General features: G+C 42.4%; 2 protein-coding genes and 1 long non-coding RNA gene across 6 annotated transcripts in view; 2 read left to right on the top strand and 1 right to left on the bottom strand.

Annotated features, from left to right (window-relative positions):
• The window catches only part of LOC148005674 (uncharacterized), a 57,086-nt gene that overhangs the window by 5,970 nt on the left and 23,940 nt on the right, over positions 1 to 27,176 (top strand). The window lies entirely within an intron of this gene.
• Positions 8,634 to 26,906, bottom strand: Tp53inp1 (tumor protein p53 inducible nuclear protein 1). 4 transcript variants are annotated; one of them, XM_087547848.1, is made up of 5 exons: positions 26,331 to 26,887; positions 18,649 to 18,906; positions 17,779 to 18,136; positions 15,216 to 15,253; positions 8,634 to 13,343 (listed from the first exon to the last, which is right to left on the bottom strand). In XM_087547848.1, the coding sequence occupies exons 2-4, from the start codon at positions 18,758 to 18,760 to the stop codon at positions 15,232 to 15,234; spliced, it is 492 nt and encodes a 163-aa protein (XP_087403974.1). In that variant the 5' UTR covers positions 18,761 to 18,906; positions 26,331 to 26,887; the 3' UTR covers positions 8,634 to 13,343; positions 15,216 to 15,231.
• On the top strand, positions 23,213 to 26,837 carry LOC148005675 (uncharacterized). The gene is made up of 2 exons (XR_015620707.1): positions 23,213 to 25,808; positions 25,923 to 26,837. It is a non-coding gene; the product is annotated as an uncharacterized LOC148005675 (long non-coding RNA).

Here is a 27,176-nt window from a genome sequence, read left to right as displayed (position 1 = left end):
TCCCTCCAGCTTAACCAATCTCATGGAGTCTCTGATGTTCTCTCATCAGCCCACTTGGGATGATTGTCAGCAACTCTTACAGGTTCTTTTCACCACCGAAGAAAAGGAGCGAATCCTCCTAGAGGCCCGGAAGCACATCCCGGGACCAGATGGAACCCCGACCCAGATGCCCAACCTCATTGACGCTACCTTCCCCCTAGACCGCCCCCCCTTGGGACTATAACACGGCTGAAGGTAGGGAGAGGCTGACCACTTACCGCCGGGCTCTTGTGGCAGGTCTCAAAGGGGCAGCTCGTCGCCCCACTAATCTGGCCAAGGTAAGAGAAGTACTTCAGGGGCCCACAGAGGCCCCCTCTGTGTTCCTAGAAAGGCTTCTGGAGGCATATCGAAGGTACACTCCCTTTGACCCTACGTCTGAGGGACAGCAGGCACCGGTAGCCATGTCCTTTAAAGGCCAGTCCTACCCGGACATCAAGTGTAAGTTGCAAAGGCTGGAAGGCCTACAAGATCTTACAGTAAGAGACTTAGTCAAGGAAGCAGAGAAAGTGTGCCATAAGAGAGAAACAGAGGAAGAGAAGAGAAGAGAGAGAGGAGAGAGAGAGAGAGAGAGAAAGGAAAGGGAAGAGAGAGGATGAGAGAGATAGTCGTAGGGACCAGAATTTAACTCGAATACTGGCCGCAGTAGTACCTGAAGGAAACAAGAATGTAGGGAGAAAGAAAGGGAACCTGGGCAACCCTCGCCATCGGAACGACTGGACTTCACCAGATTGGAAAAGAGTAGATAGAGACCAGTGCCGCTACTGCAAGAATAGAGGACACTGGGCCCAGGACTGTCTGAACAAAAAGGAAAAGATGTGGGGTCCCAAGACACTTGCCCTGAGAAACAAAGATGATTAGGACAGTCAGGGCTCGTATTCCCTCCCTGAGCCTAGGGTAACCTTAGATGTGGAGGGAACCCCCGTGGATTTCCTAGTAGATACGGGGGCAGAGTTTTCAGTTCTACAACACCCCCTGGGGAAGCTTGCTGACAAGACCAGTATGGTGGTGGGGGCAACCGGCATGAAGATACACAAATGGACAACGGCTCGCCGCGTCGATTTAGGGGCTGGCCGGGTATCACATTCCTTCCTAGTAGTCCCTGAGTGTCCCACACCCTTGCTCGGTCGAGACCTATTGACTAAAATGAATGCCGAAATACAGTTTTCATCGGAAGGACTCCGAGTGAAGTGGCATTCCCCCAGGCCAGTATGGACTTTGACTTTCAATTTGGCCGACGAATACTGCATACATGAGAAAGGTAAGAAGGTGAACAACCCACAGTGGTGGCTTTCCAAGTTCCCTGAGGCCTGGGCAGAGACCGGGGGAGTTGGGATGGCTTCCCAAGTTCCCCCCATAGTGATTTCAGTCAAATCGGGCGCTGCCCCCATCAGCGTGCGCCAGTACCCTATGAGCAAGGAAGCAAGGGAAGGTATCAGGCCCCATATAAACAAGTTTTTACAACTGGGCATTCTAACCCCATGCCGGTCACCCTGGAATACCCCGCTATTACCAGTAAAGAAGAGACTATCGACCCGTCCAGGATTTGAGAGAGGTCAACAAAAGGGTAGAAGATGTACATCCCAGAGTGCCTAATCCCTACACCCTCCTCAGCACTCTGCCACTAGAGAGAACATGGTATACTGTCTTAGATCTCAAGGATGCTTTCTTTAGCCTGAGACTACATCCTACCAGCCAGCATCTGTTTGCCTTTGAGTGGAAGGACCCGGAGACAGGACATTCTGGACAATTGACCTGGATCAGACTACCACAGGGATTCAAGAATTCACCCACCCTCTTTGATGAGGCTCTACATCAGGACCTGACGATTTTCCGAACCAACAACCCACAGCTAACTCTCCTTCAGTACGTTGATGACCTTCTTCTGGCGGCTGAAAACCAGGGTGAGTGCCAAAAAGGGACTGAACTATTACTATCTGAATTAGGCCGTCTGGGATACCGGGCGTCGGCGAAGAAAGCGCAGTTGTGCCTCACCAAGGTGACCTACCTGGGCTACATCCTCAAGGATGGTAAGTGATGGCTCACTGAAGCCCGGAAAAAGACTGTGCTCCAGATACCTGTACCTCAGACACCTCGACAGGTGAGGGAATTCCTAGGCACCGCCGGGTTCTGCCGGCTGTGGATTCCTGGGTTCGCCGTGCTGGCTGCCCCCCTCCACACCTTGACCAGGTCAGAGACTGAGTTCCAGTGGAAGCCCGAACATCAAGCGGCCATTGATGCCATCAAACAGGCTTTATTGACTGCACCCACTCTAGTCCTGCCTGATCTAACCAAGCCTTTTATGCTGTTTGTAGATGAGAGAGTGGGGGTGGCAAAGGGAGTGCTAACCCAGACCCTGGGTCTCTGAAAACGGCCCATGGCGTACCTCTCCAAGAAGCTAGACCCTGTGGCTAGCGGCTGGCTGTCCTGCCTCAAAATCATCGCGGCAGTAGCCATTCTGGTAAAAGACTCTGATAAATTAACCCTAGGCCAGCCAGTAACGATCATAGCCACACACGCTTTAGAAAGCGTCATCCGGCAGCCCCCAGACAGGTGGATAACTAATGCCCGCCTAACTCACTACCAGAGTCTGCTGCTAAATGATAGAGTTTCTTTTGGTGCTCCTGTCATCCTAAATCCAGCCACGCTGCTCCCAGAGACAACAGGTCAAAATCCAATACATGTGTGTGCCAACATTTTGGCTGAGGCCTCTAGTACCAGAGAGGATCTGACGGATGTCCCCCTACCGGGCTGCCCCTCCTGGTTCACAGATGGCAGCAGTTTCCTGGTAGAAGGAAAGAGAAAGGCGGGAGCGGCAGTGGTGGATGGGAAAAGGACCATCTGGTCCAGTGGACTGCCTGAGGGCACCTTAGCCCAGAAGGCTGAATTAATAGCCCTCACTCAGGCATTGAGACTGGCTGGAGGAAAAAACATTAACATCTACACTGACGGCCGCTACGCCTTCGCCACTGCACATGTCCATGGGGCCATCTACCGGCAGAGAGGTCTCTTAACATCCGCGGGAAAAGAGATTAAAAATAAAGATGAGATCCTCAGCCTCCTAGAGGCAGTACACTTCCCAAGAAGGGTGGCCATCATCCACTGTCCCGGACATCAGGGGGGACAGGATGCTGTGGCCAGAGGTAACCGTATGGCAGACACCAGCGCCAAACAGGCCACGCTTGGGGCCGTGATTCTGACAGTGATAAACGAAAAGCTTCCCCCAAACCTAAGAGACTCTAGCTTCCAATATACCCAAGAAGAGCTAGAAGAATTTCATCGGTCTGATTGGGTATAAGGATTTTCTCCCTGCGGTGTGGCAGAGACAGCAGGTGGCAAACAAGTCCTCCCAAACAAAGAGGGACACGACTTCATAACCAACCTCCACCGTCTGACCCACCTAGGTACAAGGAAGTTGATAGAGCTTGTGAACTCCTCTCAATACTATGTTCAGAGATTACCAGACTTAGCCCAAGAGGTAGTACAGAGCTGCCAAGCCTGTGCTCTCATCAACCCCAATAGACCCCCATCTCTCCATGGCAAGAGGCTTAGGGGAGATAGACCGGGGGCTCATTGGGAAGTTGACTTTACAGAAATAACTCCAGCCAGGTATGGTAATAAATATCTACTAGTGCTCGTAGACACCTTCTCAGGCTGGGTAGAAGCATTCCCTACCCGCTCTGAAACAGCTCAAGTGGTGGCCAAGAAGATACTGGAAGAGATCTTTCCGCGGTTCGGACTCCCCAAGGTAATCGGGTCTGACAACGGACCTGCTTTTGTTGCCCAGGTAAGTCAGGGGCTGGCCAGTCAGCTGGGGATTAATTGGAAATTACATTGTGCTTACAGGCCCCAGAGCTCAGGACAGGTAGAAAGAATGAATAGAACCTTAAAAGAGACCTTGACTAAATTAGCTTTAGAGACCGGCGGGAAAGATTGGACAGCTCTCCTTCCCTTCGCCCTGTTCCGTGCTCGGAACACCCCCGGAAGGTTTAAGCTGACACCGTATGAGATCCTATAGAGCAGTCCGCCCCCTGTGGGTGAAGCAGGGGGAATACATGATCCTGACCCCCCTCTTTCTCAACCCCTCCTTACCTGCCTCAGGGCTCTTGAAACTGGAGCGAGAGTCACCCCAATTTGGGGTTCTTTCACTGGTATCTTAACTTCTAGGAGCTTCTAGCCTAGTCCCTTTTTATCTCTTGCTTTGAGACAAAGTCTCTCTAAGTTGTCCAGGCTAGCCTTAAACTCACTTTGAAACTCAAGCAGATCTTGAATTTGGAACCCTGCCTTAGCTTCTAAAGTAGGGGAATTTCAAGCCTATGCCACCAGGCCTTGTTGCTCTCTGAGGAAAGGAAGGTTTGTAATCCAGAAATTTGGAAACTGGATAACTTTTGAAATTAAGAGCATTCTAGATGTCCTAAAAGTGCATAAATGAATGTATGCATGCCATGTTTCTCGACAGCCCAGCAGGGGGCCTGAAGTAATATACCCACAGCCTAATAAAACATTTATTTTTTAAAAGATCTATAACACATAATATAATAAATAATACAATACATTATAGATTATTATTATATATTGGTTTCCACTTTAGTTTTTGAAATAGCCTTTCACTGAACCTAGAGCTTGCCAATTTGGCTAAATTGGCTGGGCAGATAAACCAGTGGGACCCTCCTATGCCCACCATCCAACACTGGGATCACAGGTGTACAGTACCTTTGTACACTTTTGTAGGTGCTGAGATCTGAGCTCAGGTCCTTATGCTTGCATAAGTTCTTTATAACAAAGCCATTTCTCAAGCCCCTCCTTTTTTGTTTTGTTTTGGTTTTTTGTTTTGTTTTGTTTTGTTTGTTTTCTTAGTAAGTGGTATTTTGCCTGCACTGTGCACTACATGTATGTAGTGCCATCTGAGGCCAGAAGAGGGCATCAGATCCTTTGGAATTGGAGTTTCAGGTGGAGCTACTGTATGGGTGTTGAGTTAGGTGTATGGGTACTGAGATAGATGACCTGAGCCCAGGTCCTCTGGAATACTGGCCAGTTCTCTTAAAGGATGAGCCATCACTTCGTTCTTCACACTTCTATCTTTGATTCATTTAATACTTTAATGGTTACAGAAAAACAAAACAGCAGAGACTTTAAGACTTGGGAGAGACAGACATCAGTGACAACTGAGTTTTGGGTCTGTTAAGACAGATCGGGGGTGGGGGGGGCAATAAGTTTGTTGCCAAAGTTAATGGGAGATTTTAGTTTTAAGGGTTTTTCACACTTCAGTATTGCAAATGAAGAATTATGGACTGAATTTTGTTGTTGTTGTTGTTGTTGTTGTTGTTGTTGTTGTTGAGACAGTTTCTCTGTGTAGTCTTGGCTGTCCTGGAACTCACTCTGTAGACCAGGCTGGACACAAACTCAGAGATTTGCCTGCCTCTACCTCCCAAGTGTTGGGATTAAAGGCCTGTGCCACCACTGCCTGACTCTGAATTTAAATTTTTACTTTTATTAATATGTATATGAGAAGTTATGGGAGAACCTGTATCACAGCACATGCGTGGCCATCAGAAGACAATGTTCATTTGTTTACTTTGGGATTCAGAGAGTAAATTCAGGTGTCTGGCTTTCATGACAAGCACTTTTATACACATACAGACACCCCAACAACAAAAAATAAGAGAAACATTAAATCTACAAGAAATGGGTTGATTTTATTACAGTTGTTGGCAGTGCTGTGGACCAAACTCAGGACCTTCTGCCTAGTAGGAAAGGGCATTGACTCACCACTAAGCTGTACCTCTAGTCCATAGGCCAGTTTAGTTAGAGCATAAAAAGTCTGCTTTGTCAAGTCCTTCAACAAATGCTATGCCATAAGAATTAATATTTTAGGGCTGGAGAGATGGCTCAGCGGTTAAGAGCGCCCGACTGCTCTTCCAGAGGTCATGAGTTCAATTCCCAGCAACCACATGGTGGCTCACAACCATCTGTAAAGAGATCTGATGCCCTCTTCTGGTGTATCTGAAGACAGCTACAGCGTACTTATATATAATAAATAAATAAATCTTTAAAAAAAAAAGAATTAATATTTTACCAGTCTAGTTCTATGACAAGGTGTACAAGAGCAGTTCACATGGTTCTAAGAATCAGAATTGAAACTTCTGATCGTACTAACCTACCCCACCTCAGTGCTTGGATTACCTGCATATACCACTATACCCAATTTCATCCAGTGTGTCCAGGCTTTGTACATACATGTTAGTTAGGCAAGCCCTCTACCAAGTGAGTTACAACCCCACCCCTATTTGGTTTGTTTCTGAAGTGCAAGAAGGTTATGGAAGATTCTTTAGGCCGTCATCCCTTAGTCACTTCTGTACAACTCTAGGGCTGTAAATTGGCAATTCTCTAGCACATTTGTCCAATATTTTCAGATCAGTAAGGCTTTCTTTTGAGCTAGGTGTGTACACCTATAAATTTCAGCACTTGGGAATCAAAGGCCTGCAGAGGGCCACAAATTTGAGGCTAGGCTGGGTTATATATTGAGACCCTGTCCAACTGTTTCTTTCCCTAAAACAACAAAAATTTCTTTTGAAAGTTATTTAATTTCAAATCTTTCAGAATCTTTGAATGAAATATTTTGTTTTTTGCTTTTGTGTATTTCTCTTTTGAATGAAATATTGACTCCTTAACACTCAGAAACTTTTCTTTTCAGACAGGGCTGCACATAGTCTAGGCTGGCCTCAAATTTGCTATGTGTCACAGACGACATTGAGTCCTTGACCCTCCTGCCTCTTTCCACTTAGTAAACTTCTCAGTTTATCAAGGTATTCAGTACAGTGGCCCCCTTCCTGAATGACACAGTCTACACTCCTCAGAGACAAAGATGCCCTCAAAAAATGCTATATGACCATTTGAATGCTCCTGAGATTTGTGCTTGGTTCTTGGTTCTTTAACTTGAGCCCCTTGGTGTTTCTAGGCAAGCTGGTTCGGGGTGGTGCCTGGGACCCTATGCTACCAGGTCAGCCTCTGTTATGATTTCAGGGGATTGGTTTATCTCAGAAAAAGCATGGTCAGCTCTTTAACTGCTGATCATTTTCACTTGTGTAAACTTCTGAAGGGACCGGTTTTAGAATGTGAGATCACTGAATAAAATATTTTGATTTCTCTATTGTTGGGACAATTTAACATCTTAAAGTTGATAGGTAGTTTTCATCCTGTGATTTGACTTTAAAGGGCTGGCAGACAGAGCGTATGTAGTCTGCTTATATCCCCAGTAGCTTGCACTAGTCACCACCATCTTGTTTTCCTTCCTCATGTCCTCACCTCCGCTTTAGCCCACTCACACCTCTCTGTTTCCACAGTCTGTAGTTGCCTGCTATCTCCAGTGTTTTATCTTTGAGAGACAATCAGTAAATGCTGAACAGATAAAATGGGTTTCTCTTTTTTTTTTTTTTTTTTTTGGTTCTTTTTTTCGGAGCTGGGGACCAAACCCAGGGCCTTGCGCTTCCTAGGTAAGCGCTCTACCACTGAGCTAAATCCCCAGCCCCTCTTTTTTTTAAATTTGTATATGACACAGATTTTAATTTAGTTGGGTGTTACATTTTACTTTTAAAGCTTTTAAAAAGACCAAGGTTTATTGAGGTAATTTTCCAACACATCCTTTTTGACAAAACTTAAAAGAGGTAGGGCTCAGTGACTGAATCACTTGCTTTGCAAGCATGAAGGCTGGAGGTAAGAGCCCCAGGACTCAGGTAAGTATTAGATAGTGAGTGCGGTGGTCACCTTGAGAGAGCTGGAGAGCTTTAAGTTCCTGTGAGATCCTGCCTCAGTAAAATAAAGCAGCAGCCACTGAGGAAGACACCCAGCATTAACTTTTGGTACTGAGCTTTTTCCCTCCCGAAGCACACACAAGATGCACACATAGAAGAACTTAATGAAAAACTGAAGTTTTATCCATGTTAGAAGCAAATTCTTCCCTTTTAAAGTTCTGGCTCTTCAAATACAAGTTTATTTCTACCTTAATTTGAAAAACAACAGATCAAAAGTTCAAGACTACTCTGGGACACCGTCTCAAGAAAATTAACTTTGGGGCTGAAGAAATAGCTCAGTGGTTAAGAACACTGGTTAATCTTCCAGAGGACCTGGGTTTGATTCCAGGTTCACAACTGTCTGTAATTCTACTCCCAGGGGATCTGTCACCCTCTTCTGGCCTCCCATGGGCACTGCTTGCAAATGTTACACAGACAGACATGGAAGCAAAGTATCCATACAGCCTTTCCCCTCAAAAGAATAGATTGGTTAAAGGAGAGAGGACTAGTTGGAAATCATATCTAAATGTCTCACTTTAGATTGAGTGTGTGTGTGTGTGTAATGTAAATATGTATGTGTGAACTAAGGCTTTTTTTTTTTTTTAAAAGAAGACAGGGCTTTGCTATGTTGCCCAAGCTAGCCTTGTACTTGCAACAATGCTTCTGCCCCAGCAGTTACTGAATATTGAGATTTCAATGTTCAGCAACATGCCTTTAAAAGAAACATTCATGGCGCATATCAAATAACTTTGTGCACAGCAATGCTAAACAGCAGTGACCATGAAGATAAAAGAATCTGATACATGCTAAGTTAAAGGACATTTTATTTACTGACAGATTAAAAAACTGTAACTCTGGGCAGTGCAAAATGTACTACCAAACCCATTACAAAGAACTGGGGTTATTACACAATGTTTAAGCAATGCTACATGTTTTTTGGCAAAGTGCTGTGCTGTTCATTCTGTATAAAACTGACCATCTCTGACCCAATCAGTATAAAAAATTTATAAAAAAAAGAAAAACAGATAGTGGCTCAAGAAAACAAGCTGCCATTTATGCATAGATTGATGTACAGTATATATTCTAACCAAAATGTCCCTTTTAAGTTTCAAGTTGATGAGAGAAAATATTGTGCCCATAAACACATTAAGAAGGCACATAGTACAACCTACAATACTTTTCAGAATCCATAACTCATATCCTGCCTTCACAAGGCAAATGTGTTCACAATTTTACTAGAGAAACAAATAAAGCCACTTCTTAAAAATAACACACACAATTATTGATTAAAGTTCAAAACTTCTGGAGGAAAACAAACCACACACACACCTGAGACCCCCAAATGCACACCTCTACCCTCACCAAGCACTGTTTGGTTTTTATAAGTCCATCTAGAAAACAATACTAAAACGTCAGGCTAGTATAAAGCCAAAATGGGCGTTTAACAATTAGAAACATTTTTTAATATAAGGAAATTTATCAATGATACACAGAAATCATCCATTTAAGCTGCCTTCTTCTGAATAGTAACTTTTCTTCCACATAAAGGATACTGTTGCCAGTTTTTTAAAAAAGAAAAAAACAACTTCCTGTTGCTTCTGCACCTATTACTGCCTTCTGCATCTATTCTTGGTATCTGTCTGCACCTAAGCCACTTGAATTGCTGTCACATTTCAAAAGAAACTGGCCTATGACAAAGTAGACAACACTGTCATACATGTAAGTTTGTTAAGTAGACAGGTGTTCATACAATTTTAACAGAATAAGAAGGTAGGTTGCCATTTATAATACATCAGAGGCTGATGGCATGAACCTACCTACTTTAAAGAATTTAAAGGTAATAGTATCTATAGGCCTTAAAAAAATAAAGGATAATTTCAAGGCAACCATAGCTTACACTAGTATCTCCTAGAACAAGGAGCAGTCTTTTAACTGTCTCTAAAACAGAAAGAAAAAGGTAAAAACTTTCCATTAGTCTATTTAAATTCATTTAAATGTCTATCTTCTAGTTGTAGTCCTTCATACTTATTTTTGTTAACAACTCAAAGAAAATGAGAATAAAGAAGATACCCTCCCTTGCTTTTCCTTCTTTTAAGAGTATACAGAGACTGAATGCCTCTGTGAGGACGGAGCAAATAGCAAAGCAATTCAGACTTTTAACAAAAGCAAAGACTGTAAACCTGTGCAGATTTGAGAAGCAAAAACAATAGCCAGGCATATGAGCCCTCGCAACTTTTAAGTAAGCACTCTTTGCTAAAACCAAAGAACTAATAAAAAAGAACAGTCTGCTGGAAATTGGAAAAATATACAGAAAGCTAATGTTCTGTTTTGTTTTGAACTTCCTGCAGTGGGAAGTAAAATCCAATCTTTGTGCATTTCTGCAAAAAATTCCCCACCTATCCAACCATACAAATACAGATTATCACAAAGATAAATATGGCGAGCTAAGTACCTATATACAGTGCGGAATATAACCCAGGAAATCGTAATTAACAGAATACACATTCTATAATGTTTAACATAAAACACAAACTTTGGGGAATGTGGTAAAAGCTAAAAAGACCCCAGATAGCTGATGCACACCATGTATTCCAGACTTTGAAAGCTATCAGTTTAGAAATGGTCAGTGCTACTAAATACTGGAGTCTTGCTTCTTTTTGTTTTTGTCTTACAGTGCTGGGGATGGAACTCAGGACCTTGCACATGCTAGGCAAATCCTCTACCACTAAGCTACATCCTCAACTCTTGGGATCTTTTTACTGCTTGTACTTTCAGCGCATTGAAGAACACTGTAAACCACTAGCAGGTATAACAGCAAAATGATGGTGATGGGGATAATGAGTAATCAACTCAAAATGTAATTTTGGCCATGTTTCCAAAAAATGCTTAACAGGTTAATATCGTGGTGTTATTAGACTTGTAACTAACACACAGTAATTGCCTAACAAAACACCTAATGACTAAGAACTTCAAATGAGATACGTAACCTTTTTCTTCAGTTCTTATAAGTGCCAAGTTTAGACATAAACTTTAGATTCTCAGACAAAAACCAGTGTGTTACCTACTTATGATATGTGGTGTGGTAATCTTACCCCCAAAGGGGAAAAAAAATCCCAATAATTGATTTGTTTGCTGGTTTTCAGGAAAAAACCCCAAGCATACACAAAGCAAATGAAAAGTCAGTAACTAACAGAGATGTAAGTGTACTTAAGGGATGAATAAATGTGGTGGGGAAAAAAAACCCACTGTATTTTAATACACAAACCAATTCATACTGGCCAAACAGATTCTGATTTGTGAGACACGGCTTGCATGTGATGTAAGGAAGTAGGGGGAAAGCTACATGTTTTCAGAGCATGTCCAGAAGACACTTAGCTGGTCCACTTCAAGTTACCAACATATGACCCTATAACAGCTGTAGTATAAAATGTGCACACCTCCATGAGAACAGATAGAAACAACTTCTCAGTTTAACAAACTTTACCGACTTGGCCCTTAATTAGAAAACCAATAAATAAAAGGGGGAGTCAGTATGGAAAAGGATTAAGGAAGAAGAAATCTAGATCCTTGTTCTAAAGAGACATCCGGGCACCTAATCACAGCCAGTGTTTGTTCAGAATACCCTTCAACATCTAACTGCAGCTCTAAACGCCAGCCTTGTCAGAGGGGAGCACTGTTCCTTCCTGAAAGTCTCTCAGGGCTCCCTGCATCAAGCTGCTTCAAGGATAATCCTTCACATAACAGTATCTTTTTTCCTTGAAATTATTTAATAAACAAATGTTTAGTTATGGTTGCAGAGGGGCTAGGGAAATGAGCAGTTTGAATATATAGGCAATGGTACTGTCCTCAGTAGAATGCGCTTCAAGCTGTATATGAGTTTAATTTTCCAGAAATTATAGCTGGCTCATCAAAATCCACCAAAACTGCTTTTAAAAAGAACTGACCAGATAGAGGTTAAGAAAATGGACTTTCCTCTACATGCCGTTAACTGGTATATATGAGTGGAGCCCTGCACTCTAGCCTCATTAGCACCAACCCTGAAGAATAATCATGGCAGGAAACTGTCAGGCTTCCCACAACTAGGTTCAGTAGAAAGACCCTGGAAGTTCACAGAGTTCAGTTCTGACAGCCCCACCTCCCATCAGTATATAATCCTCACAACTCTGTGAGGGAGGTAAGTATTATTACTCCCCTGCTGTGGAGGAAACAGAGGCCAAAGTGGTTAAAGATATTGTGAAGTTGAAAAATGAAAGCTTGTAGAAATGAACCCATCAGTCTTCACTTGGGTGCTATAAACAGATGCCACCAGAAATCCCTTGGGAGGACAGAGTCCATGTCTGAGGAGTTATCACTGTGTCCCTCCCTGTCTTGTGGCAGACATGAGCATCTAGTCACTGAGTGCTTGGGCACACACTTGTGCATTTTCAACTAAGCTGGCAGTTAAAACTCTAGACATCTCCAAATACTGACTGCTCTTCTCATTATCTACAAACAGATTCCAAACACTATCTCCTGGGTCTGATTTTCCCCTTTGCATATGAAACAAGTGCTTTACTCCACAACATCTGTAGTATTTGTACCATATCATGGAGTCACATCAGAATTACTGAATAATGTTGTTCACCAAAGTTAATGTACCTGAATTCCACAATGAACTGCAATGACTTAATCTGGGGGGGGGGGGGGAGGAACCATACATACAGAAATATGTCAAGTTTTCTTTCAAAGGTAAGTTCAGCCATTAATTCCATTATATCCATGGCAAAAAAAAAAAAAAAATCACCTGTTAATGCTCGTGTTAGTGTAAAAATATACTCATTATATACAGAAAAGACTAACAAGTACTGGTCAATAAAGTATATGGCTGACCCTGAGAATAAATTTTTGCTTACACAAAAGATTAAATAATACAAAATAAAGGAAATTGAGAAGATGCCTATTCTTATACTTGGGGTGAGAAATGTCCTTAAGATGCTAACTCATATATATATATACCTTATTGTACTTAAAGACAACCCCAAACACTGTCACTGTATTGATATGTTTCCAAAAATATTCTGAAAAGGTTTTTTAAAAGTAATTGTCAGGAGCAAGGCATTTTGTGATACACAGCACAAAAATCTGGTTGTGATAGTGTCTAAACACACCGATACACTAAGCGATTGGTCTTCAGTTGGCTGGAAAGAGGCAGCACTTTGATTGTATGCACATACATCCAATACATATGCACAAAACCTAAGGAAGCCAACCAACATAACTCAGCCTTCTCAGTAATTGTACTGGCGTGGGCAGGGCTGGTGAACCACCCAGCCACTGTGCTTCATTTGTCGAGTGTGGTAATCCCTGGTAAGGTTCTGGCGACGGAGGCCATTTCTGTTCAGAGACTGTCTTTCACTGTGTCCTTTTATCCACTGGGAAGGGCGAAAACTCTTGGGTTGTTCCAAAAAGGTTGCCTGAGCAGCAAGCGCTGCAACACAGCAGTGAATGTGCGTCCCCAGTTCACTCTGGGCTTCCATTCTGAAACAGACCAAAGGGAGGCGAGTCGATAACAGCATCTTACGAAAAAGTTACTTAGTAATTTGATTTTTACAGTCATTTGTCTATGGGTGGGTAAGAACTTGTTGTCTCATGGCTGATGGGACAGATTTATATTTTGTGACTTTATTTGCTGAGAGTGGTCGAAGGGAGAATCAATCAACTGTTTATTATTGTCTTTGAGGTAGGGTCTTGTTATTGAGTCCAGACTACCCTCAAATTTACCATCCTCCTCCTTTGGCCTCCCAAGTTTTAGTGTGTCATAACTCCTAGATGAACGATTAATTTTTAATAGAAACATAGACTGTATTGTCCAGAGATGGCTAAATGGGCTGTATATTAAAAAGTGCGCTTCATACTCTGAATGAACTTAAGGTGGTTCTCAAGGAGAACTGATGTCTATTGAACACCTGCAATTCTCTTTAGTTTTCTGAGACAGAATCTCATGTAGATTAGGATGCCTTCAATTTCTTATGTAGCTAACATTGGCCTTGAGTTACTGATCCTCTTGCCTCAGCTTCCCATATGCTGGAATTACCAGTGTGAATCATCACACCCAGCTTTTGACTATTTTGAAGATATCTATTTCATTCTTATCATAAAATATTTTATTTGGTCAAAAGCATATGTACTAACGTAGCTTCACAGATGATTTCTGGCTACAAGTAAAATATCCTAGGTAACATGTGACTCTAATCTCATAGAAATGTACCTAAGGACATTCCACCATTTTCTAGGTAAGAGGTCAATGCCTATTACACACACAACAGCTTTTTTATTTATGCTGCCGGTTATGGTAGTGTACACCTTTAATCCTAGCACTCAGGAGGCAGAGGCAGCTGGATCTCTGAATTTGAAGTCATTGTGGTCTGTGGTCTACAGAGTTAGTTTCAGGACAATCAGGGCTACACAGAGAAAGAAACGGTCTCCCAAACCCAAACCAAAACCTAACCAAAAACCCTGTATCTTAAAATGGTTGTATATAGTAAGATTGTTGTGTTTTCTACCAATCAGGTTGAATTAGTATAAACTATATTAACAAATAACAAAGTTCATTGTCTGCAATGCTGTGTACTGATCTCAGACTTCTTGCACAGTTGACAAATACTTTACCAGTCAGTTAGCTCCATTCTCGGTACAACTGTGAGGATAAAGACAATTCCTGAGATAAGTTATTCTATCCAGGTAACTTCAAGCTGTCTATGTAGCCAGGAATGGCCTTGAACTTCTGATTCTCCCGCTTGTGCTCAGCCCTCGAGGGCTGGGTTTACAGTGTGCACCACCACATCCAGTTTATTCACTGGCAGCTGATCCTAGTTTTCTTTTTTTTTTTTTTTTCTTTCTTTCGGAGCTGGGGACCGAACCCAGGGCCTTCAAGCGCTCTACCACTGAGCTAAATCCCCAGCCCGAACCTAAGTTTTCTTGTACACTAGGCAAGCACTCTATAAACCGAGCTATATCAGTCTGAGTTTTAAGACTCTTACCAGCTATTTCATTCAGGAAGGGTAGTTACATGTTTTGTCTAAGATGATCAGAGGAAACTATATGTATGCATGCATGTACATGTACACACACAGTAGAAATAAAAGATCCCACTAAGAAATTAACAGTCGGTTCAGATGCAGCTCAATGGTAGAATGCTTGACCAGTATGTAAAAGGCCCTGTGCTTGCCTGATCCCTAGTAGCAGGGAAAAACCAAAAGAAAAAAGGAAAGAAACAAGCAAATAGAACAAAAGCTAATATAAACTCAATGGTTTTTTTTTTTTTTTTTTTGAAGGTGGGCATTTGAATTCCTGGTCTCCCTGCTCAAACTGATAACACAGATCATATGGTCCCAAAGTAAACATACTTACTCTGTGCCCGTGAGTCTTATAAGCAGCTTTTTCTGGCCCTACAAATGTTAAATGGTGAACTATTAAATCACTAGTAAGATTTAAAATGCGATTTTAATTTTACTACTGGACATGGTCATTTTTCTTTAATAAGATTGATTTACTATGGGCAATTGAAGACATATTACTTAAAATTATGGTTGCTCATAAACTTTCACAAACAATATTAATAGAGGCTAAGATGCAATAAAACATACATTCCAAAGCCGTTGTAAGTGCTTACTTTCATACTCATGTTGGGTTACACGGATATCCCTGAGGACAGAGTAGAAGTAATCTGTGGAAGGACAGGGTTTATTGCTTGCTCAGGAACTAAGGATTGTTTACTCTATAAAGTCTTGCCATTTCAGTAACACTTGATTCTGCCTTGATTTAGAAACATGCACACACGTATATCCCTTTTGAGAGTGTCTCACAGTGTATTCCAAAAGCTGTTCTTACACTAGTGAGCCTCCTGCCTCACTCTCCTAAATGCTGGGATTATAATCACATATCACCATGTCTGGCTTTTGATAATTCATTTATGACATAGGAATGGAAACCTAAATTCTTGTGGCATCAAGTTACAAACACTTAGTCCTAGATAGATACAGTACACAGATGCTGGTTTAATAAAGCTCATGAAATACTCTAGGGCTAGGTTCTTATGGGGAAGATTAGAATATGATTTGAAACACTCTCCCACAGCACTGCATCCCAACCCTCTATTATAATTTCTTAATGGTATCTTTTAGTTCTACTCTATGCGTATGCATTAAGAAAATAGTATAAAAAGCATGCCCTAGTTGGGTTCAAAATGTGGGCGAATAGTTACTGGTATGAGCCCATATAGTGAAAACAACCTAGGATGTACCTGGGTGTTAATAGTAGTTATCTGTGGGTTGTGAAGGTGTCATTTCTGCATATTTAAATTTTCAGCAATGAATATCTGCTGTAACCTGTTACTTTGCAAAGCTGCCAATTATACACACACACATACTTTAGTACTGAAAAGTACCAAATGCCAGTAAATAAAATTTAAAATGATATTTTGTTAACCATGTTTTTTTTCTGTGTATAAATTTTTTTGAGATTTTATTCATTTGTGTGTATAAATGTTTTGCCTGCTTTTAAATCTGCACCACATGCCTGCAGTAGCCATAGAGGCCAGGAGATAGCATCATCCTCAGGAGCTAGAGGTATAGTCATGAGCTGCCATATGGATTCTGGGAATTGAACTCGAGTCGAACCCAGGGCCTTGCGCTTCCTAGGTAAGCGCTCTACCACTGAGCTAAATCCCCAGCCCCAGCAGCCACGCTCTTAACAACTGAGCCATCGGTCTAGGCCCTAATCATGTCAAATTGTTGCATGGACTCCACAGAGGTGAGTCTGAATCAGCAGGGAAGAACTGTTAACTGAAGAAATGCTTAAAGCAACTATAAAGCAATTAAATCAGCATAAACAAGTTATCTTTTAAATTTTAGTTGGGATGCTGAAAACACTTAACTCAGCAAAATTATGGCTTTCAATCAAGTGCCACTTGAAGACCCAGTTTATGCCTGGTATTTTGTGACTGCATAAAGGCATGATTTTTGTTTTGGTACAAGAAAGAAGAAATATATTTAGCCTTGCTAAAATGCATCTGTTATATTGGGACTTACGAGGGTAGTAATTCTAGAAAGGTTAGCACTGCCTGGGCTTTATTTATATTCCATACAGCTGGAGCGTAGTCCAGTGAAGCCACAGCCTAAACCATGCCAAACCCTTCAGATGACAGTGCATACTCCAAAGGATCCAGACTTACCTGAACCCTCTACCTACAAGAAGGCATAATCAGTGGCAGCACTCAACATGCTTTGATGTTACAGGGCATGTTCCATGGACACGCATGATGAACTAGTCAGACTGAAATGGAGAGAGGGGACTTGTTTTTTGTAAGTGAGAATCATCTCAGATGTATTCCTGAGAATGCTCTCTTAATTAAGGCCACTAAGTATCTGGAAGCTTGATTTGGAACACACTAGTCCTAACTGACTTCCCTTCCCTGAGCTTACACTTCCTTCAACTCTCTCCATTTTGGACTATCATGTAACAGAACATCACTTCTGAAATCTGAGGGCAGTCTTTGGAACAAATGCTTGGATTTTCAAGATTAAGCACCATTTAAGATGACTTAGCTAAGAATATGTAAAAGAAAATAAATGTTTGAGACATATTTTAGATGAATTTGATACCCTAAATAATCTGGTCTATAATATACCAGAATTACATTCTAATATACTTATCAGAAATACTAGTCTTTTTATTTCCCATCAGTAGCATGATTTTATAAACGAAATGGCTATTATACAACTGAGCCATGCTACAATTAATAACCTTATAAAACGCAATCTTGACCTGAATGTTGCATTTATAGCCCAAGTTACTTAAGTACATTTCTAGCACACTTAGTTTCATGTCTTCTAAAGCCTTAGCTGTGTTCTGTGTAGAAATGAAACTTTTGCTTAGCAGATCACTTAGGCAGAGTGAAGTGCTTGCAGCATACCTGGGACCACTTGAGTTATAGTCATCGTTCCCACAGCTAGCTTCACTGAGACCAGGACAGGAGTTGTGCACAGCATAGACAGACATGCTGGGATGTTCAATGAGAAGGTTTTCCATAGGACTTGTTTCCACTTTGATAGTGGTTAATCCCCCTGCTGTAAAACATGGGGGAGGAGTGATGAACCAGCTCTCCTCCATTGGACAGGACTCAAACTGAAGGAAGCAGGAATCGCTGGTGTCAGCCAAGCACTCCAAAGATGTAGGTAAACAGGAGAAGACAGAAGTGTGCTCTGCTGAGGACTCTTCACCAATGTCTTCATCTTCCTCCTCTTCTTCTGCTGAGAAACCAGTGCAGGTATCTAGATTGTGACCCACAATGCATATGTGGAGTCACCCATCAAGGTCGCAACACAGAAAAAAGGACAATACTATATTAACAGGTGCTCACACAGGCATTTACATTTGCTTGTAACAGTTGCAATTTCCAATCTCTCCATTACACAGACATTGAAGAATGGCTTTGGACTTTCTAGTCTAGCAAATAAGCATATTATAAGCCCTGTGGGTTCCTGTTGCTCATATGAGGGTTTCCTACCAAAGTGCTGACTAAGAGTTCACATTTTCTGTCTATGTGTGTACACATTCATGTTTGAGGGTACTAAGAAGTAGGTATATGTGTGCAGAAGCACTTAACTGACAGCCTTCCTCCAGCCCCAGGAGTTCCCACTTCTGAGCCAGGTGTGCTGTGGTATGCCTATAATCAGTCTTGGGAAGTGAAGGCAGGAGAATCAACAGTATTTAAGATTATTGTCAGATACATAGTTTGCTGGATGCCACTTCTTGTGACAATTAATTGTTGCATATGCCTTACCTATGAAGTCAACAAGAATCCACTCATCATCTTCTTTCTCACTAAATTCTGGCTCGTGGCTGGAAGAAGTAGTGACTTCACCTACAAACATTTTATTCAGTCTCTGAAACATTGTTAAGGCAAGATGAGACTTTGGCTGGGTATCTTTATAGCTGAGATTTCAAAACCCTGTCTCCAGCTGGCCCAAGGTTACAGGCGGGAAATTAAAGTGCACAGTGTTTTTTCAGCTTAGGTGAGGAGCAGGAAGAGTCATCATCCCTAAAATAAAACAGAAGAAGAAAGCTATTATTTGTTGTGAGATTGTTTTTTATTTTTGGAGATAAGGTTGGCCCTTACTTCAGTCTTTTGCTTCCACCATCATGCCAAGCCGTCGTTTCGCTCCCTACTGTCCTGCTGTTTTGTACTCATTATGTATGCCTTTCAGTGTGCCTTATATTCAAAACTTGTGAGAACAGCATAGTTCAGCTTTTAAAACAACTCTTATTACTGGCATGGGGAAATTTTATACTATGGAAACTTAATCTTGCAAGAACAGAGCTAACAACACTGTACTCTGTGGAGTGGTTCAGGAGTCAGTGTGCATATGGTACTGAAATCTTGGTTCCCCCCTTTCTCACTTTAAATCTAAGTAGATGGAGCTGGAGAGACAATATGGTTAAGACCATGTGTTGTTCTTGCAGATGACCAGTTCATTTCCCAGCACCTACATAGTAGCTCGCAACCATCTGTTAACTCTAATTCCAGGAGTTCTGACACCCTCTCTGACCCCAGAGGGCACCTGGCACACACATAGTACATATATATGTATGCAGGTAAAACACTTATACACATAAAATAAATCTGGGGTGGGGGGCTTAGGAAGATAAGCCAGTGAGATAGCTCAGTGGGTAAAGGCACTTGCTTCTAAGCCTAATGATTGAAGTTTTATCCCTGGGACCAACACAGTAGAAGGAGAGAACCAACTTATACTTAAACTCCAACCCCCACACATGTGCTACATAACTTCAATTGATAATGGCTCCTACCTTAGGTGGTTGTGGTGAGTTCTAAATGACAAAACCCAGTTTATTTCATCTAAGCACAAAGTAGAGTTATAATTCCAGTTTCTACCTGGCTACCTGATAGCATAGTCAACTCAACACACATCAAGAATAATTTTTATTTTCTCAAGAATATCTTTGCTTTCCTGACTCAAAGTTCCCTGGACAGATCAACTGTTACTCTACAGATATTTAGTGAGTACCTACTATGTATAAGGCATAGTACTGGACACAGGGGGCACAGCAGTGAAAAAGAATCACATAGAAAGTGGAACTATGGGTTCGGTCCCCAGCTCCGAAAAAAAAGAACCAAAAAAAAAAAAAAAAAAAAAAAAAGAAAGTGGAACTAATGCAATTATGGATGTAGCAGAAGGAATACTAGCTGGTCCTCAGACAGCAGTAGTGTAGTCATATACAAAAAATAAATAAAAAAAGACAAAGTCAAGAACCCCAGGTTTGGAGATATCTATCTTTCACCTTAGATTGTGACTAGAAACTCAGAATTTTTTGGCCAGCTTGGGGTACATAGTGAAATGTTATTTTAAAAACAACAACAACAAAAATCCTAAAAAAAAAAAAAAAAAAAAAAAAAAACCTGGCAGTGATGGCCATGCCTTTAATCCCGGCACTCAGGAGGCAGAGGCAGGTGGATCTCTCAGGAGTTCAAGGCCAGCCTCATCTACAGAATGAGTTCCAGGACAGCTAAGGCTACACAGAAATGCTGTCTCAGAATAAGAGTGGGGAGGGGTGGTCAGGAAGAACCAGGTTTCCAGAAAAGTCGAGTTTTAGTGGGACCATTAAAGGCAGGAATACCACACAAAGTACAGGATGGATGCTACTGCTATGCTGAGTTTGGGGAATGCATCATGTTAGAGATGTTAGGCAGTAGAATACAAGTTTGGGGGTGTGGGTTTATCCAGGAGTACAAATTTAGGAGATGTCAGCACAACAAGAATGACAAATAGGCTGTTTTGCTTTGGACAGTGTCTCACTCTAGCGCTAGTCCAGGTTGGTTTGAAACAGTGATCTTTCTGCATCAGCTAAGATTACATACATTAGATACAATGTCCAGCTCACTTTCAAAATCATCTTTAAAGAACAGTTGAGCTATGCAGCTAAAACATCTGGATCCACCCTCTTTTATAGACTAAACTACCACAACTATTTGCATATAAGGGTAAAACATCTCAAAACATGACATCAAGACACTTTGTGGTTGTAATACATCACCCTCGGCCATTAATTATTAAAAGTGGGTAAACAGGAAATATCACTTGCGTAACCAGTTTTTTGAATCTGTCTGGGAAACAACATGATCAGATTGTGAGGACTGCAGACTAAAGAAATCAAGAGAAATTATAGAAAAAAAATTGACTGTGCAGTCTGCCTAACCCAAAGGATGAGTCATTATGAGGTTGGGTATACATGAAGGGTTTTGAGCATGTAAGAAATGGGGAGTAAAAATACTTTCAAGGGCTGGAGAGATGGCTCAGCAGTTAAGAGCACTGACTGCTCTTCCAGAGGTCCTGAGTTCAATTCCCAGCAGCTACATGGTGGCTTACAACCATCTGTAATGAGATCTGATGTCCTCTTCTGGTGTGTCTGAAGACAGCTACAGTTACTTATATGCATAAAATAAATAAACCTTTAAAAAATACTTTCAAATTTTCCCAGTTTATCTTTGTTATGAGAGCAAATATCAGTCCAAGTACAACTGTGCTGAATGGGCTGAGAAAGCCTGATTATTAAGGCTATATGCTCTAATTTACTAGAGCTCCTGTGGAATGGAGAAAACCTCACAGGAGAATTCTTCAGTGATCCTGACTGAGAGCCTTGGGACAAGCTGGCACTTGGACTCAGGCACAATCGTGACTACAAGCCACAAAATATGGTTAGATCAAGGATACTGGGGCAACTGCAAACTACCCCCCCTTTAGCTACAGCCAAATCCAGGGCTATGCTTGTAATATCTGGACTCCACAGACATGCTGCTCCTAACAATAGCTGTGAGATACAGCACAAGTCATACTCTTGATTTCTTAAAGTTGGGAGGCCATTTCCAGATGTCACATTTCTCTGCAAGAATTGAGCATGGGGAAGGAAAGAATTCATCTTCAGCTCATAGAGTGACTGCTGGTATTTCCATGACACATCTGGGAGCCTTGAGAAGTGCTCAGAATGGAATCCTGAAAGAGATGAGTGCTAGCCTAGAAACCAGCAGGGCAACTCTGGCACTATCATAGGTAGCTGGAGTTATGTGAATTAATCCTTGTGAGCCTTAGGCTCACTGTAAAAAAAAAACAAAAACAAATAAAAAAACAGGAGAAATGGGCAGAATTGCTTCAACAAGGGCCCACAATATCCAATCCTGATATGAGGATAGCCTAATTATATGAAGTTCTCTGGCACTACCTTCTGTAGGTGTTGCCAGGGACAACCAGGTGCTACAGAGTCACATCCAATAGCAAGGCTGCCACCAGATGCATCAGATAAAACCATCTTGTGTATTTTAGTACTGTGACATGACCAAGACACTGAATTTTCTTTGTGGAGGGGGAAGGGGAAGGATTGTAGTTTGAGACAGGGTTTCTCTGTATAACAGCTGTCCTGGAACTCACTTTGTAGACCAGGCTGGCCTTAAACTCACTGAGATCCATCTGTTTCTGCCTCCTGAGTGTCAAGATTAAAGGCATACACTACCATGCCCTGCTGGAATCTTAACTTTTAAAATTGTTCTGTTGGTTTAAAAACTTAAATATTTTTTCTTTCAAGACAGGGTTTCTCTGTGTAACTCATTCTGTAGACCAGGCTTGTTTCAAACTCAAATCTTCCAGCCCCTACCTCCCAAATGCTGGGATTAAGGACATGCACCATCACTGCCTGGCTAAAAATTTGTATCTATTTGTGTATGTGTGTGTGTGTGTGTGTGCGTCTGTCTGTCTGTCTGCATTTGTGCGTGCACCTGTGCAAACTTAACTGTCTTGCCAGTCCCTCAATTTAGTTTTTTTTTTTTTTTTTAATAAAAAGTAGATCTTCTTATGTGGCTACCCCAGAACTTTTGCTGTAGACCAGGCTGGCCTCAAACTCAGGAAAGCCACCTACCCCTTCCTCTCACTCCTGAGGTTAAAGGTGTAAACACAATACCCATCCCTTAATTTTCAATTCTAGCCACTCTAATAAACTGGCATTTGAGTCATACTTCAGAAAACTTTTAACTGCATCTGAACAGTTATCACATGTGAGCCTCCTTTGTCAGCTGTAACTTTATCAACCAAGTACAAAGCCAGGCAGGGAGTGTTTTAGCTTTGCCCAGTCAATTGCTCCCTTGTATACTCATCAGCTATTCTTAAAGCAAAAACCTCACGGACCATGAAGAGGCAAGAGAAAAACTTACAGGAGGGAAAACCCTGAGATTCTTTTTTTTTCTTTCGGAGCTGGGGACCGAACTCAGGGCCTTGCGCTTGCTAGGCAATCGCTCTACCACTGAGCTAAATCCCCAACCCCTGAGATTCTTTTTTTTAAATGTAAAGCATAAATAAAAAGCCACTGTGGACTGTGGGGGGGGGGACCCTAAATATGCTTTAAGTATTTCCAGTGAGAACTTTGCATCTGATTATGCCACTCATATAAGGTATATACTGGAATGTATTGGAAAGTATTCGGTACTGAAAACATTAAATATCTCAATAATTTTACATCACTCATATATCAGTGTAATGATGTTTTTGACAGTTAACACAGGTACTAAAAATTTAAGGATCCACATAGAACATTGCTGTTGTGTTTTAAAAAAAAAATTCCTAGGAGCTGAAGAGATAGGTAAGCTGTTAAGAGTGTTTGCTTCCCTACAAAAGTTTTGCTGCCCATCACCCACAGGTGGCTCACAACTGCCTGTAACTCTAGCTCCAAAGGACACCACGCCCTCTTCTGGCCTCTGCAAGTACCGACCTGCGTGCTCCCTCATCTGTCTGGTCTTCCTGTACATGTGTGTGGGGGGTAACAATTAAATACCTTTAAAAACTCTTCCTAAACTTTTAACACCCTGTCCTTCCATATGAAAATGTCCCTTCATAACAGTTACTATTCCTTTTGACACCCACCTAGAGATGGTAGCTCCAAGAGGGGAGCAGGCTTGTATGGTCACTGACTGATACAACTCTAGGGCAGTAGGAAAACAGTGAAAGCTCAGAGAAAATATGAATCCCAAGAGGACAGACTGACAAAAATAGCTTTGGAATTTAGCAATGAGGCAAGAGGAGCAGGAGGAAGCAGCCTGTTGTTCTTAGGTCCTTGGAAGCCTCTAGGTAGGAAATAGAAACAAATTATCTGGGCCCAAGTATTGATCAAGTCAGATTACCCATTACTTCTTACTTGCTTTAAAATATCTCAATCCTCCATTACAAAAAATAAATGGTATCTTTTTTTTAATCTCTAAGATGAACAAAACCACAGCATAGAAGTTGAGAACATGAGGGTGGATTAATTCTCTTCCACCACTTTATTCAATCATTGTTAGCATCTGGCCTATTTTCCTTTGGTTTTTTTTTTTTTTTTTTTTTTTTTTTTTTTTTTTCATGTACGTGGGTACATTGTCGCTGACTTCAGACACCAGAAGAGGGCAGCAGATCCCATTACAGATGGCTGTGAGCCACCATGTGGTTGCTGGGATTTGAACTCAGGACCTCTGGAAGAGCAGCCAGTGCTCTTAACCGCTGAGCCATCTCTCCAGCCCCCCCCCCTTTTTTGTTGTTGTGTGTGTGTGGTTTTTTTTTTTTCCTTATAGGCATGGTTTTTAAAAAGTCATACTTAAAATTTAACATTTTATCTTGTTTATCACATGAATTAAAAAATGTTTTGTGGACAGAGAAAGTAGCTGAGTTTACTTATGGGTAAAGCATTCTCCTTTAGAATTTACAGTGGAGCAGGTAATTTGTAAGATCTTTTTGGTATGCCTTTCTCAGTTTTTTGTTTTGTTTTTGTTTTGAGACAGTTTCTCTGTGTAGCTCTAGCTGTCCTGGAACTTACTCTGAAGACCAGACTACCCACAAACTACTGAGAGATCTGCCTGCCTTTTTAGTGCTGGGATTAAAAGCATGGGCCACCACTAACCAGCCAGCACTTTTCTCAGTTTGAGATTCATACCCAGGGAAAGATGGTGTGGACTTAACTTGGAAATTTGGTCCTTCTACCACATGTGGGAGTTATATTTTTTTTCTTTAAAGGGCAGGTGTGTGTGTGTGTGTGTGTGTGTGTGTGTGTGTGAGAGAGAGAGAGAGAGAGAGAGAGAGAGAGAGAGAATGAATGAATATGCTTATGGTTTGTGATAGCCAGTTGATATATTTACTTCTCTGTCCTGTGATGAAGAAACTGAGCCTCAGAATGAAATGAAAATAACTTGCCAAAAAGCAAAGAGAGCTGGTATCTTGGGGCAGCAGTAGGGCAGGAATCCTTCCAGTCTGGTGTCCTGCTTTTCCCTGCACATGACCTCAGGCTCCTTCCAGCCTGATTCTAAAAACTTCAGAGACTAGCACTTCTCAGTGGTTTTGGCTGCCAGCAGGAGGCTCCAAAAACATTTTTAAAATTAAAAACAACAACAAAAGCACCCACAACTTTGATGAATGCAGTTTTGAAATACTAGCTGGCTAAACATATCACTGAAAAGCAACCTTAAAACCATTACTTGTGGGCCAGAAAGAACTCATCATGTCACTGTGTCTGGTGGCAAGGCCGAGTGTGATCCCTGGAACCTACATAATGGAAGAAGAGAACCTACAGTTCAGAAAAACACAGTTGCTAATACAAAGGTTTGTTCTTTTAGTCAGAAACAAGGGCTGGCCTTGAACTCCTGAGTCTCCCACTGCCACCTTTCCAGTACTGCAATTACAGGCTTGAGCCACCAAGCCTTGGCTTTGATTCAAGTAATTTAAAAATCAATTTTCAACTACAAAAATACCAAGCCAAGAAAGTTATCGTTGCTCCTTACACCTCTGTCTATTAAGCTAATTTACAAGGAGATTATTCCCCTATGGACTTACCACATCCTGTTCTGAAGACAGTGAAGAGAGAGCAGTTATTTAGGTTGGTAATTCCCTGTTTTGTTAACCCTAACTTTTGAAAGCAGTCATTCCGGGGCTGGGGATTTAGCTCAGTGGTAGAGCGCTTACCTAGGAAGCGCAAGGCCCTGGGTTCGGTCCCCAGCTCCGGAAAAAAAAAAAAAAAAAAGAAAGAAAGCAGTCATTCCCAAGAAAAATACACCAGGGAGCAGAAAAGAATAAAAGACAAGATGAAAAAAAAAAAAAAACACCACAATTAGAGAAACTGGTTACAAAAATTAAAATTAGTAGGTCATAGTTTCCCAGCAAGGACTTTGAAAATTATAGTGGCTGAGGCTGAGCAAGCTGCCTGGTGTTTTCACACCTGCCAATGAAAAGTATTACAATCACCACCAAGCATGTGATTTCAAGATCTTGGGGCATTTGTTAGGATGTCTGTCCAAAGACCCAAGAGTCACTCCTCTCTCTCAAAACTACTCAGCATTCTGAAAGGGCTCTTTCAGCCAGGAACGCCTTAGTCTTTAGGAGTTACAGGTGGAAAGGGATTCCCCCTTAATCTACTCTGAACTTTTACACGGAGTAAACATACCGTGAAAGTAGAAGCAAAATGAAGGAATTGCACGTGAAATCCCGCTGCAGATAGTAAACACTGCTTCCTTTTAATTAGCTGCGTGGCCCTAAAATTAATTTCGTTGTGCCTCCAAGTTTCCTCTGCTTAAATAAGCAAAGTTGGGGCCTCACAGGGCGGTCGCGACGGTCTGAGATAAGTACTTAGAACCCACAGCAGTGTCTAGCACACCCTAAGTGCCAGCGATCAAACTGGTGAGGACGGAAGCCACGGGAAGTGCTCTTCCCACAGGTGCAGGTTCGGTGATGCGCGAGGTCAGGAGGGGTCGGGGCGGGTCTCGGGGTAACGGAGCAGGTTTCCCGTCACCCGCAGGTTCTAGGTGTCGCCGTGCACGTCACGGTAGGGAGAGGGCCGGGTAGGAAAGTCAGAGAGCAGGCAACGAACCGCCGCCCTCCCGCCCGTGTCGCCCGCACTTACGTGAGCCGAGCGGCGCGGCGGGCGCTGAGGTAGCTGCGGCGGGCCGGGCTCCGGCGCTGCGGTCGCTGCCCTGGCGGCCGCCGGCCCGTCCGGGTCCTTTTGTTGTTGTGCAGCTCTGGGAACAGCTGATCGGCTTCCCGGCTCCGCCCCGAGCCGCGCCAGTCCCAGGCCGACCAATCCGCTGTGCGGGGGCCCCCGGGGCCGCCCTGCGAGAGGTTGTCACTAACGCACGTGACCTGGCACTGGGCCGGCGGCGCGCCCGGGGCAGAAACAAGCCCGGGCAACAAAGCGTGAGCCGGAGAACACTCGGGGCGAGCGGGAGGAGGGGAGAGTACAGGAGCCCCGGACTGGCCGAGGTGGGAGCCCGCAGGACCAAGAGAAGAGCCCGAC

This window comes from Rattus norvegicus, chromosome 5 (assembly GCF_021556685.1).
Source record: "Rattus norvegicus strain SHRSP/BbbUtx chromosome 5, alternate assembly SHRSP_T2T, whole genome shotgun sequence".
Lineage (NCBI taxonomy): Eukaryota > Metazoa > Chordata > Mammalia > Rodentia > Muridae > Rattus > Rattus norvegicus.
This window is presented reverse-complemented; position numbering and strand designations above follow the sequence as displayed.